Source organism: Ambystoma mexicanum, chromosome 3q (assembly GCF_040938575.1).
Source record: "Ambystoma mexicanum isolate Mex_15411 chromosome 3q, UKY_AmexF1_1, whole genome shotgun sequence".
NCBI classification, from domain to species: domain Eukaryota; kingdom Metazoa; phylum Chordata; class Amphibia; order Caudata; family Ambystomatidae; genus Ambystoma; species Ambystoma mexicanum.
Genome location: NC_090926.1, coordinates 1237049711 through 1237063083, shown reverse-complemented (window position 1 = coordinate 1237063083; position 13373 = coordinate 1237049711). Strand labels below are relative to the sequence as shown.

At 47.3% G+C, this 13373-nt stretch overlaps 1 protein-coding gene across 1 annotated transcript in view; it reads right to left on the bottom strand.

The window, feature by feature from the left end:
• RAD23A (RAD23 homolog A, nucleotide excision repair protein) overlaps nucleotides 1–13373 on the bottom strand; it is a 245568-nt gene that overhangs the window by 166604 nt on the left and 65591 nt on the right. Inside the window, exon 2 of the mRNA XM_069604181.1 lies at nucleotides 4634–4795. Within this exon, the coding sequence (XP_069460282.1) occupies nucleotides 4634–4795 (162 nt within the window). The remainder of the gene's footprint in view (nucleotides 1–4633; nucleotides 4796–13373) is intronic.

Genomic DNA, 13373 nt, shown 5'->3' with positions numbered 1-13373 from the left:
TCCAGCGTTTTGTAAGGTTTCCTAGGAAACAGTGAATTACACTGCAACCTTCGTGAGGGACGCTTCGCCCGCATTCAGATACTCACGGTCGCAGCTTCCCGCTGTCGAAACCCATGAAACACGGAACATTGGCACCATCTGTGTCCGCAGCTTTCAATTTTCCAAATCTATGAATCACGGTTTGCTGACCTTGTGCTCAACTCATAAGTCAGTACTAGGTAAGAATAATATCTTAGTATCCAGCATCATTATTCTATTGGAGAGTGCACCCTCATGGCGTCACCATAATACATAATATGACTGAACCACATTACAGTTTCAGGTTCAAGTCGTTAAAGCACTGCAAGTAATGACTGTCTCATCTACTGGGAACATTATCGTCAGCTCGCACGACATTTACAAGCACGTTGCCATCTCGGACCCTGTTGCACGCCCAGTGAGGTATGCCTGGTGCATTTACTCCTGTAGCTTTACTTGCCACTATTCTCGCCCGTTTATAACTATAATTATTTAAAACATGTTACACACCATGTATTCAGCACCTGTAATCTTATTGTAATACTCTGCATTAGCAAGACTATACTCGCATTAAATCACAATTGTTTCGTTCATATTTAGGTTGCCGACCTGGCAACAGGGAAGTTGTCCACCTTGTTGAAGCTTGAGGACCCATATCATAACACGCCTTACATGCTGTCACGTATCTGTTTTCACATGTCATAAAGGTAGGTAGGTTTCCACCTTTATTTAATATGCCGTAGTTGGCAAAATATCCGTTCAAAACAAAAATCAGTCAGACTTGGGAAAAATGCCCGCGTTACAAGTACTTTCATAATGCAGATGTACTGATTGTGAGGATTATATATTGGTCACATTGACGATTCCCTTGTGGGATAGGTGCTCAATGGATTAAATGAAACCTAGACAAAAAATATGTACCATCCTTTTACTTGTGAATGCTTAGTTAACTATCCCGCATCCAGGGGTTTGGCCTGTGCTTGAATCCATGCTTTACAAGCACTTGATTCATCGCCATTTTCTAGTCAGAAATTTGACACTTTCATTTTACGGTTTTGCAGTTCACACTTTGTTTGGCTCAAGAAGAAGGGATTTGGATCCCGAAACGCGTCAGCCATTTTACTTGAATTGTAAATACTGTACACATCAAAAACTGTTTAATATTTGAAATTTGATTTTGGTCCCGGCATCATAAGATTCATTGACATAGAATGAGCTTTAGTAATTAAACTCTTGAATTTTAAATACATGACTGCTTTAAACATTGTTTGATTGAACATTTACTTTACTAAATACTCTACATTTAGATGCTTTATGAAGATTTAAACTTAACCGTTATTACACGGTATACTAATAGTGTGCAGGGACGGGAGGGCTCCTACCTTTGGATCCTCTTTTCTCATTACGGATAGGTATTTGTGGTCCTGTGCCAGGATCATGTTTCCTCCACCGCACCTTAAAAGAATACTTATTTTACCTACAGATGTTTCTAATACCTTAACAGACTAGGCAAGTGCATCTACAACCCTTCCTACTGCTTGGTCTACACCACCATGAACTCAGTGGTAGAGCCTTATACTAAGAGTGGAGCCTTGTACGGTCTTAGTTGACTGTTTTAAGCTCCTAGTTGGACTTCAGAAAAACTGTTCCAACAGTCGCCTCCCTCACACACGCCCACTAAACTTTACCTAGAAGACCATAACCTTGCATTCTCTCCTCCCCCCACCATCTATATAGACCAACCGCCCCTCAAACAAAACACTTGACCTTCGATACCACGCCCCGGACCATAGGCACACCCACAGAATACTCAACCAATAATCGGCAGCCACGATACCCTCCTGCTCCCTCAGACCCTTCCACACAGCACACCCAGGGGGCCCAACCAGTATACCCCCCAACCCCATTGCCACAGCTCCATGTGATAATGTCCCCACAAAACTGTAGCCATGCAAGAATGTAGCTTTTTCTTGCGGAGACATCATAGGGAACCTGCGGGGGACATCCCTGAAGCCCCCGCTCCCATTTACCCCATATATGTCACCTATGCAGTTTCTCAGTGACTAGATGTATGGCGACATTAAATAGTTAGAGCCGTTATGGATTGCCTTTATAGGTTTGTACTTGTCCTCATTCTGTAACTAAGCTAGAAGTAACCTTGTATGCTGTGGCGCTTAGTTACCCAAGGGTCCGGTGCGCTTGACAAATAAAGAAACATATATACAGGGACATTATCTGATACCATCTCCACAGCAACCTTCTTAGCATCAGCCATCCCCTAGCCTCCAGTCCATACTACCTTTTCACCCCCTACCTGGGGGCAGCCATCCAAACCTCCCTCCCCTCCCCCCGGACTCCTCTACTGGATCCCCTTCACCATGCATCATACACCAAACCTAGCAACAGATGAATGTTCATCCTGATCAACAGCAGAAACGCCACAACATTGACTCAATTACCTCTGAAGGCTCACCATCACAGAAACCTGGTTCTTGTAAGACTTCTGGCCAATTGCACAAGAGGCCTTCCATTCAGACTACACTCCTGTTGTGTAGAACAGAACCAGCATGGCAGGCTGCATTGCTATCCTATACAAATCCATCCTCTCCATCTAACACTCCGAGGAACAAGCCTGCAACTCGGACTGCAAATCCCTCCTAGTAAAATTCTGCATCACCCCCCCACAGCTTCATACTCCTATGCAGACCCTGGGCTGCAACAGAAACTTCGCTGAAAACTTCAGCCATTCCTTAGCTGCCATCCTGGTTTCTCACCCCCAAGCCCCTCCCCTCCCCCTGCTAGAAGATTTCAATATCTGGTTCGATATCCCGCAATACCATAATCCTTCTGGACAACGTGGAATCCCTTCATCCGACAACTAGCATCAGGCCCCACACACACTGCAGGACACCCTGGATTATGCCTAGTCTGATCTCAAAAGAACCTCAGACTCTGCGGTTGAGGAGCACTCATTTGTCTCGACCTCTTAGCAGCCTGCAACACGATTGACCAACTCACCCTCAGACAGACTCTACTCCCTCGGCATCAGAGATGCAGCCTTGAAATGGACCTCCTCTTTTCTCCAACCAATCCCAAATGATACACATGCCTCCCGACTCCCCACCCTGCTACTCAGGGGTGCCTCTGCCCTGCTCTACCTCCCCGCTTTCATCTGCTCACACAGGCTGTCTTGCAACAACTACACAGATGACAAATCTTCAAGATCCCAAAAGACACTTCCAACACCACCACCCCTCTCCCCCCTCCCCCCCAACCTTGCATCATGCCGCACAGAATTCGACCACTGGATGACTGCCAACCACCTCCTCCTCCATCACCACCCCAGAAAATCTGAAATCACGATCTGCGGAGGACTGCCCTCTGTCCCCCAACTCCACCCCTTGGCCTCCCTCTCTAGGCACACCAGCCGTCACCTGCAAAACAGTAAAGAACCTTGGGTGAAGGGCTCAGCTTCAACACCATCACATTGTGTCAACTCAAAGGGAGCGGGGACACCCCTGCAATCCCTGCTCCCCTTAAATGGTATAATGGGGTACACCTTTACCAGGTCAAACTACAGCAGTTTTTTGTAAAGGTGAAATTTTTTCCACAATTTGATTACTGCATACCTCGTCCTCTTCATCCTGAACTACGTTAACTTATACCTGTGCGTCCCTGCATCTCAACTTGGAAAACTCCACAGGTTCAAAACACTGCAGAAAGCTTCCTTCTTGCCCTAGACACCAGAGAACACATCACTACTACCCTTCCATGGCTGCCAACCAGGCACTGATCCACCTTCAAGGCAATAATCACACCATGCTCTGCACAACACATGCCCATAATATCTACAACACAAGCACACACCCTATTTACCCACCAGAAACCTGAGATCAGGCACAGCTCTCCTCGTCATCCTAGACACTAAATCAACCAGAATAAGGGACATCTGCCTTCTCCGTCCAAGCTCCGACCATCTGGCACTCGATTCAGTTTAGCATCTGCTGCATAGAGGATCACCTAGACGGCTCTTCCCTTCTGCATCTTGACTGACCTAATCCACCTCCTGGGTGAACTACCAGCCCCCCACACATGTAGGTGGGGCAGCAATGAGTCACATGAGGAGACAACACAAAGTATCTAGCACACAAAAAAAGATTCATACGCTACAATCCGCATACCGACATCGCAACTAGATCTCAGCAATGACTCGTATGTGTAGAACTCCATCTCAATGGAACGTAGCCGCATCTTTCCCGAGTGAAGGCCACCCACCCGCATACATCTGCAATAATTCACTACTCCGCCTCATTAGGCCCATCACCTCTGCCACTAGAATCCAGCTGAGTCCAACGAAGAAAAGGGGGTCCCGCTGGTCACATAATCAGTCTCACTGACTTGCATACTGTCCCAGACCATCACTAGCCAGATTTGAATAGGTCGCTAGCAGGGACACTTTGTACTGGCTAAAATGCACAAACTCACTCCAAAATACTCTGCTTTATACTTCGGTCACCCAAGGGCTTTTACACAGTGCTTTCAGGCCATACCAATGGCATTAGGCGCTTTACAAATACTATAACAACTTCTTACAGTTCACATTTGAGGTAGTTACCTTTGTTACCATGACAACCACAAAGTTCTTCTCGTCAATCTTGTAGTCTTTGATAGGAACGTCATCATTTAATATCTTTCCAGCGTAGATCAGCTTTTGCCCAGCAACGGGAAAGGCGTCCCGGCCTTTCTCTGCCTCGATCTTCTCCTTCAGAATTTTGACCTAGATAAAAAGATACAAGTCAGCTGTGCTCTGCAGGGCGCATACAGGACATCGGTCAATCACACCAATGGAGATTTACATGTGACAATTAGGGATAAGGTTAGATGCACAAGAGGCTGAATCCAAATCACTCAGATAAAGGAGATGCAGTATAGGGACTATGTTAACTTAACTCCACATTATTATAAAACACGTAAACCACAAAGGCACAGAGGCATACGGGCACAGGGAGAAAATAATTCACCCAAAGATGACCTAGACAGTTCCTAACTACAGTCTAAACCCATCAGTCTAGCCCATCTAAACAAGAAAGTTCAGTTTCTTTTGAAAGATATCCAAGGATTGACATCTCAGATCCAGAGGCATAGCATTCCAACTTTCCGGAGCCGCCACCAAGAAGACACTTTTTCGCCAAGACTAACTTGGCTCTCCGCACCTCAGGTAAATTGGTATTACTTGATCTCAGGTTCTTCACTTTTTTTCTTTGTAAGCCTCTCCGCCAAGTAACCGGATACAACCCCTTCCAGGCATTTATAGGCACTCTGAACTTAATTCTTGCCTCTATAAAGTAGCAAACGAAGGCTCTTCCTGAAATCAGAAACACGCTCAAATTGCTTAAGCACAACTATGGCACAAATCGTACTGGTCTGGACTACTTGCAATCTAGCCACTGTTACGAAACAGACACCCAGATCTAATCAGAACTAAATAACTGACCCTGTAGGCCAGTTTCACCAATGCACATCTGTTGTAGACTGAACTGAGTGAGGTGCTCACTTTGCCGGTTGGGGTTAGGGGGGTTTGTGTGTAGGCGACATTAAAGTATCAATAGAAAGAAAGGATGAGGGATCCCTGGGGCAGTGACGGGGAGCAGATGTTGGCAAAAACTGCCTGGACCATTAAGGTATGGCTAAGAGAAAGGGAATCCGTAAAAATGACAAAAATAAAAACACAAACATTGAAAGGGATATTTGAATTTCAGCGGAACGAAAATTACTAACAGCGAAACACATAAATATCCCATTCAGTGCCATTATAGTGAAGGGAAGCGGGGTGTCCCCCGCACCCTTGTTCAATACAATTGCCTTGGGGATGTCCCAAGACCTAAACACAAATAATTATTATTTATTTTATTTCTTTTCTTTTTTTTTTTTTAAAAAGGGACCCTGCGGTGCCAGTTCCCATGCACTCAAGTGAGGGAAACTTGGGGTGGGGTGTGGGGGCAGCTGTTGCGCGGCTTGTGTAATGGCCGCAGCCTGAGTGCTCCAGCGAAGGCTTTGATATGTGGCTACAACCCTGCACTCCAGATATACTCCAGCTTCATTAACTAGCAGAAAAGTGCAGCGGATCTACTGCGGATTGTAAGGAAGCCAGCACGACCCTCCAGAAACGCACATATCCGGAAATACCTAGAGTTCTCGGCGCCCCATGCCGTGAGGTCTTGTCGGCCATCAGATCATGCCCCCACCAACAGCTGCCGCCGCGGCTGGCTCGGCAGGGCCAGCTCCAAGGGTGCCGGGTAGCTGAAGCAGCGACATGCACCGCACCATTTGCCTTCACCGTCACAGAGATATCCCGACCCCACTGTGAAAGGAGCCTCCCATCTGGGTGACACAGTCAGTCCACCTGGACTTCCCGCCTCCAACCCTACTGAACAACCCTCGCGCCTGGGGCTTGGCGATGATCTGCTTATTCCCAGACTTCAGCCAATAGGTACAGGATCAGAGGAAACCCCTTTCAAACTGCAAAACACCACAAGAAAAAAAATTCAATGATGTTCCCCTGCCAAGCTCAGGGTCGTATACGAAGGGAAAACACTATTCTTCATATCCCGGAAGCCGCAGAGCGGTTCACCACAGAAATTCCAGACCTCCCCCCACTAATTTGAGCTTCCATGTAAACTGGACAAGTACCAGTAGACCGCAGTGGTTCACAAAAAGGGTATTAATGAGAAGTCACCAGGATGGCGGCACATTGAGCTGCAGTGATGGCTGTAGATAAAACTGTACAGCTTACGCAAAAACAGTCTTAAATGAGTGCACAAAGAACATGAATTATTTCGAAATGTTTACTTGCTATACAGGGCTCAACACCCTTCCTCCTCTTGATCTGTACTTTTTTTTTTTTTTTTAAAAAGGCCAATGCAGCTTATGAGGCGGTTCAACTATTTTTCCTCAAAACAATTGTAAAGCATTTCATAGAGTGTTATTTAGCAGTCAAAAGATAAAATTCTGAGTAACTGCTAATAAATAACCCCAAACGTGCACAGAGGCATTGCTTTTGGTGCCTTTTGCACAAAGCTGGTCTACCGCCCGGGACGGGACCAACCAGTAATCGCGCAGTATGAAGAAAGAAACCCAACCTTAAACAGCAGATCAAGTCGAGAGTAACATGCTTAACCAAAAATCAGGCTTCAACCACAAACATGCACCAAGTCCACTCAGCTTTTTGTCTGGTTAATGTCAGTTATGGAACTGAAAGGTGATGCCCTCCTTACTAATCCTCTGCGGCCTAAAAGTTGCGCTCAACACTAAATCACTACCATCTGCTGGAAAAGCTCCAGCTAGTATGTTTGGACAGATCCTCGACTGGTTCTGGAATTTTCTAACCAACCCACCAGACTCAATCTAGCTCACCCAACCCATACAAAGTCCACCATGGATCACGTCTCCCATCACTCCTCCAAGTCAACAGGAAGTCCCTTATGATCTTAATTAACAATTAACACACTCCTAAATGGATGACAAGCATATCCAGGGACCTTTCTATTCAAGACAGGGATGCACGAAGACACCATCAAGCTTAAAGGAAACATGCGAAAATATGAAGACCTCCACCACCCACAACCTACAACCTACAACCTACCTTCTGTTCCAAGATTACCATATTCTCCAGAACAAAGAACCTCAGATGGGATGTCATTGTAATCTCAAACTTCCAAATATGAGGGGAAAGCGTTCTTCCAATCCTAGTCTACATCAAAATCCCCCTACTCGCAATTACTATTTTTAAACTGGGCCAGTTTACCAATGCATTAGTCTCAAAAGGCTCAACCTTGCCCGAGATTAGGTGCATAGAGCCCCGCAGGACATTACTCTGCAGGAACCATTTGACTGGAAAGTAGTGCTATATGAACATATATGGCAAGCAGTATAATATTAAGGAGTGGAGCTGGAAAAGGAGGTAGATGTGCTCTGGCTATTTCAGGTATATTTTATATTTGTTATTTATAAAGCGCCTATACATCGAATGGTGTTGCAAGGCACCACAAGACAAAAGAGGGGAGAAAACAATGGTCCTACTAGGCCTTGTGTCATTCGGATTGTGCAAGTGCATGGGGGAGGGGAGTGGGTTGCCGGTAGGGGTGGAAAGGAAAATGCTAAGATGGAAGTGAAGTGCTGGGTAGATTGGCGTGATACTAGTACAAAGGCAGCCCTTCAGATAAATATCTGCCACTTTTACTCTGTAAAAATAGGCAAAGACTCCCCAAAAATGAAAATGCTCCCACTTCAAAATCTGGAGAAATGGGCAGGGGGGTGGGCAGGGGCTAGGCAATTACTACGGGGAGACCAGGTGGGGAAGTGTCAAGGGATGCTAAATGCGAGGACAGGGTGGACCAGGCTTGGTAGGGATGCACACCCTGCCAGGCTAGTCAGGAGAAGGGCAAGTGCAGGTTAAGGGGTTAGAGAGGTCAGTGAGAACAGAGCTGGGGTAGACCGGGCGAGAAGGGCCTGGTGCCCTGTAGTAGGAGTCAGAAGGGACCAGGCAGCCAGTCCATGCAGCAGAGGGGGGGTGGGGGGGGGGTGGGGCATTAGCAGGGTAGAGGGAAGGAATAAGAGAAAAGGAGGGACTTGAGAAGCTTACGTTAAGGAGATCCGGCTCAACCCCCGAGAAGGGCAGGGAAGCCATTCCAGAAAGAGGCTCCTGCCAAGAGATCTACCCCAGTTCTCCACTTGGAAAAACATCTGGTCTTCTAGCTTCAACTCTGCCGATCAAAGGGCTCTTGCACGGAGGTGGTTTAGGGAGAGCGCGTTTGATGTAGCGGGGTCCGAGGCCCCAGAAAGTCATGTGGATGATGCAGAGGGTTGTGAACTTGATAGTCGCACCCAGTGGAGAGATGTTGGGGCTGGAGATGTGGTCCCTAGGCTTGAGGCCAAGGATGTCTCGCAGTCCTAGTCTGGATTATTTGAAGGGGGAGAAGGGAGGATATGAGGACGATTCAGTTTAATGGCAAGGTATTGGGGGCAAGGTGGACTAGGTCATACTTGGGTAAACCGTGCCATTTAAAAAAAAATGGTCATGACAATAGTTTGTGTGGCTTATGAAAATATAGGAAGCAAGGGGAGTCATCTAAGGAGGTGAACGTAGCAGTGTTGTGTGCACAATTTTCAAAAGAGAGCCATTGGTAGAACATAACTAGCAAATCTTTCATATCATGGCAGTCTACAACCAACATTGCCTAAATATTATACTACAAACTGTTTAATTGTCGAGCTTCCTCGTGCCCATCACGTCTATGGCACGGATGGAAACTTAACCCTGCTTACCTCATAGTAGCGCCAACAGTGCTTCCAGCCTCATCTAGTACGAGACGCATGTTTGTGTACATGTCCCATCCGTCATGGCGTAATGTGTTGCCAGAACAATGTAGCAGCAACAGGACTGCGGCTCACAATGCTGTCTATATAAATCACTGCACAGTGCATCTCAACGCTAAGGGTCACTTACCTTTAGCTCAGCGCTCCTCCTTCCAGTCTTGAGCCACTTACCTTCTCCTTGTTCCTGCCCGTCTTGAAACCTTTCCACTCGGTTTCCCAGTCAGCTGTATTGGCTAAGTGAGTTTTCCATCTTCACCCGCTTTTGTCTTGTGCCCATTTGTAGCTTCATTCCTGCGCCAAACTTAGTTAGCCCTTGAGTTCCTTCATCCGCGGACCTTGTTGCCCATTCCAATTTCATGCTACACTATGATTTCCCAGATTTGCTACACTTCAAAACATCTTCCAAGGTTTTACCCCTTACTCTTTTCAACCTTCTTTGAGATTGGTGTCCAGAGAGGATCAATCCATTTCTGCTGGAGTCCTGTTTGCAGCACAGGCGCACCAGCTCTTCACTAGAGTCTTCAGCCAAACCCAGGTAAGCCAAAAACCTGACAATACAGCTAGCATTCATAACATTCTCCTGTTGCTCCATTCATAAAATAACTTCACTGGCTTCCAGTTAAACACTGCAGTTATTTAGAAGGGAATAGTTTCTTACCTGTAACTCCATTTCGCCAGCATTTGGTATCTTTCATGGATTCACATGCTTAGAATATTCCCCGTCGTCAGACTGGGATCCTCAGTACACATATATAGCCTTTTCCTATAGGAAAACTTCCAACACTTTTGTGTCCTATCTCCGTCCTTTTAGGACCCGCCTACGCATGCTCCGTAGGCCGTCCCAGTATAAGAGGCCCGCCCCCGCGGCTCCCCTTCAGATTTCGGCCCCTCCAAAGTAGGAAGGGTTAAACTTATCACGCAAATATATTGCATTCCGGGGAGGTTGGCGGGCGCATGTGAATCCATGAAAGATACCCATGCTGGAGAAATGGAGTTACAGGTAAGAAACTATTCCCTTCTCCAGCATTGGATCTTTCATGGATTCACATGCTTAGAATAGATTATATAGCAGTAACACCTGAGACGGCGGTGAGAATGTAATGTAATATACCCTCACCATAATACACAATGCATATTTACAGCAGGAATAAGTTTACTCATATAACCTTACCCACATAAAGTATACTGTCATCAAAAGGTAGAAAACAGATTCTCCACAGCGTGGAGCTTACCTTACTGAAACAGATGGCGCAGGACAGCTCTTCCCATCTGCACCTCGGCCGCATGCTGCCTGGCAAGGCAGTAGTGGCGGGTAAACATGTGGGGCACTTACCATGCCGCAGCCTGGCATATATCCGTTAGCGGAATTCCTGCCCATAATGCTGCTGAGGAGGACGTTGATCTTGTAGAATGGGCTCTAGGATGCCCTTGCAGCGGCCTTCCCGCTTTCGAGTGGCAAAACGGAATCGTCGATGAGACCCATCGAGCCAATCCTTGTAGAGATCGCTTTTCCCCTCGTCGACGGACCATATGCGATGAACAGTTGTCGAGTAGACCCGAGTTCCTGTGTACGATGTAGGTAAAATTTCAGAGCCCTCTTAACGTCCAAGGTATGAAGAGCTTTTTCTGCTGCCGATGAAGGGGGTCGCGAAGAAATTAGGTAGAACAATGGATGAGTGTTTGTGATACACTGTCGGAACTTTTGGGACGAAAGTAAGATTAGTTGCCAGGACCACCTTGTCCTTAAAGAATCAGTATGGCGGGTCTACGACCAGCGCTTGCAGTTCCGAGATTCTCCTAGCTGATGTGATAGCAATTAAGAATGCCAACTTCCACGATATGAATTTCATGCGTGGCCATAGGCTCAAAAGGCGGTTTCATTAAGCCTGCCAACACTGTGTTGAGACTCCAAGTTGGAGGGAAACGTTTTACCGGGGGAAAAGTTCGAAATAAACCCCTCGTGAAGTGTTTCACAAGTCTGTTGCTGAATAGAGGAGACGACTGTCTTCCTCGTGAACCTCGAGATGGCCCCCAGGTGCACCTTTATTGAAGTGAAGGATAAACCCCTCTCCGCCAAGAGAAGCAGGTAAGGTAGAACTTGTTCTGGCGTCACTGTCAACGGTTGTAGGCCTTGCTGTCCTCAACACCATTCACAGAACCTCCGCCAGTTATAAGTGTAAGATTTGTTGGTAGAAGGGGCTCGAGCCGCCTGCAGAATTTTTTGACAATCCTCCGAAACGTCTAACGCACCGAACTCCGAAAAGTCAGGAGCCATGCTGCAAGGTTGAGACTGTCCGGGTCGTGATGCCACACTGTGCCTTTGTCCCGGGATAGTAGGTTCGGGACTCTCGGAAACGCTATTGGATGTTCCAGCGACAGGTGGAGCAGGTCGGAGAACCACGGTTGCCACGGCCAGTACGGTGCCACTAGAATTACCCGGCAACTATCTGCGTATCCACTGTATTGTCCTCCGTATGAGGGGGAACGGAGGAAAAGCATAACGGAACATGTCCGTCCATGGGAAGGAGAATGCCTCCCCCATGGAACCCTCCTGAGGCCATCTGCTTGCGAATTGCTCGCATTTCTTGTTGTCCTTGGTTGCGAAAGCGTCCAGAGGGCGGTGACCCCATTTCTCGAACACCGTCATCAGCTGAACTGTGTCCATTTCCCATTCGTGTATCTGGGCCATGCTTCTGCTGAGGGAATCTGCTTGCGAATTCCTCACTCCCGGGAGATGGTGAGCCACGATGGAAATCTCATGCTTTAATGCCCAATGCCATGTTTTCTGGGCCTCCATGGAAAGAGTTTTTGATCGCGTCCCTCCTTGTTTTCTCAAATAAAACATGGCCGTCGTATGTCAGTACTCGTACTCGCGATCCCTTGATGTGTGGTAGGAATGCCTTCAAGGCTCATCGTACTGCTCTAAGCTCTAACACGTTTATGTGTAGGAGTGACTCCGTTGGAGACCAGCGCCCTTGTGTTTGAAGAGTACCCATGTGAGCTCCCCATCCGGTCAGGGACGCATCCGTGACTATAGTTCGCTGAAACTCCGGTTCCTGTAGGGGTACACCGTTGTTCAGATTGTGGAAACTCTGCCACCACTGAAGGGTCCGAAACAGCTTGTCGTCGATGGTTATCTTGTCTGACCACGATCCTTGGGCCTGCGTCCATCGGTCCGCGAGGAATTCCTGGACTGGCCTCATGAATAGGCAACAGTTTGCCACTAGATGGATGCAGGATGCCATGGCCCCTAGGACCGAAACGTATTTCCTCACGGAGAGCCTGTTGGTTTGTCGTAATCGGCTCGCCAGCTGATTGAGTTTTGAGGTTCTGTCGAGAGAAGGCTTCACTAGGCCTAACTGGGTCTCGAACTGTGCCCCCAGGAACACCAACTTTCTCGATGGCCGCATAGAGGATTTTTCGAAGTTTATGGCAAATCCCAGCTGTTGTAGAAGCTGCATGGTGGCTTGCAAACTTGTGTTGGTCGACGCTGGGGAGGATCCCCTTACCAGCCAGTCGTCAAGGTATGGGTATACGTGGTGGCTTTGCTTCCTCAGCCAGGCCGCTACTGGGGCCAGGCATTTTGTGAAAGTTCTGGGGGAGGTCTTGAGCCCAAAGGGAAGAACCGTGAACTGGTAGCGAATCCGCCCTATTACAAATCTCAGGAATTTCCTGTGTTTCTGACACATGGAATATGGAAGTACGCGTCCTGTAAATCCAGGGACGCTAGAAAATCACCTTCTTGAACGGCGCGGATCACTTCCTGCAGCGTGAGCATTTTGAATTTTAGGCTCTTTAAAGACTTGTTGAGATCGCGCAAGTCTAAAATGGGACGCCATTTGCCGTTCGGCTTTTTTACGACGAAGTATCTTGAGTAGACTCCTTGACCTCTCTGTGATGCTGGAACTAATTCGATCACACCCTTTGCTAACATGAGTTACCTCTTGTTGCAGTATCCTCAGATGGGAATGAGCGGTGAA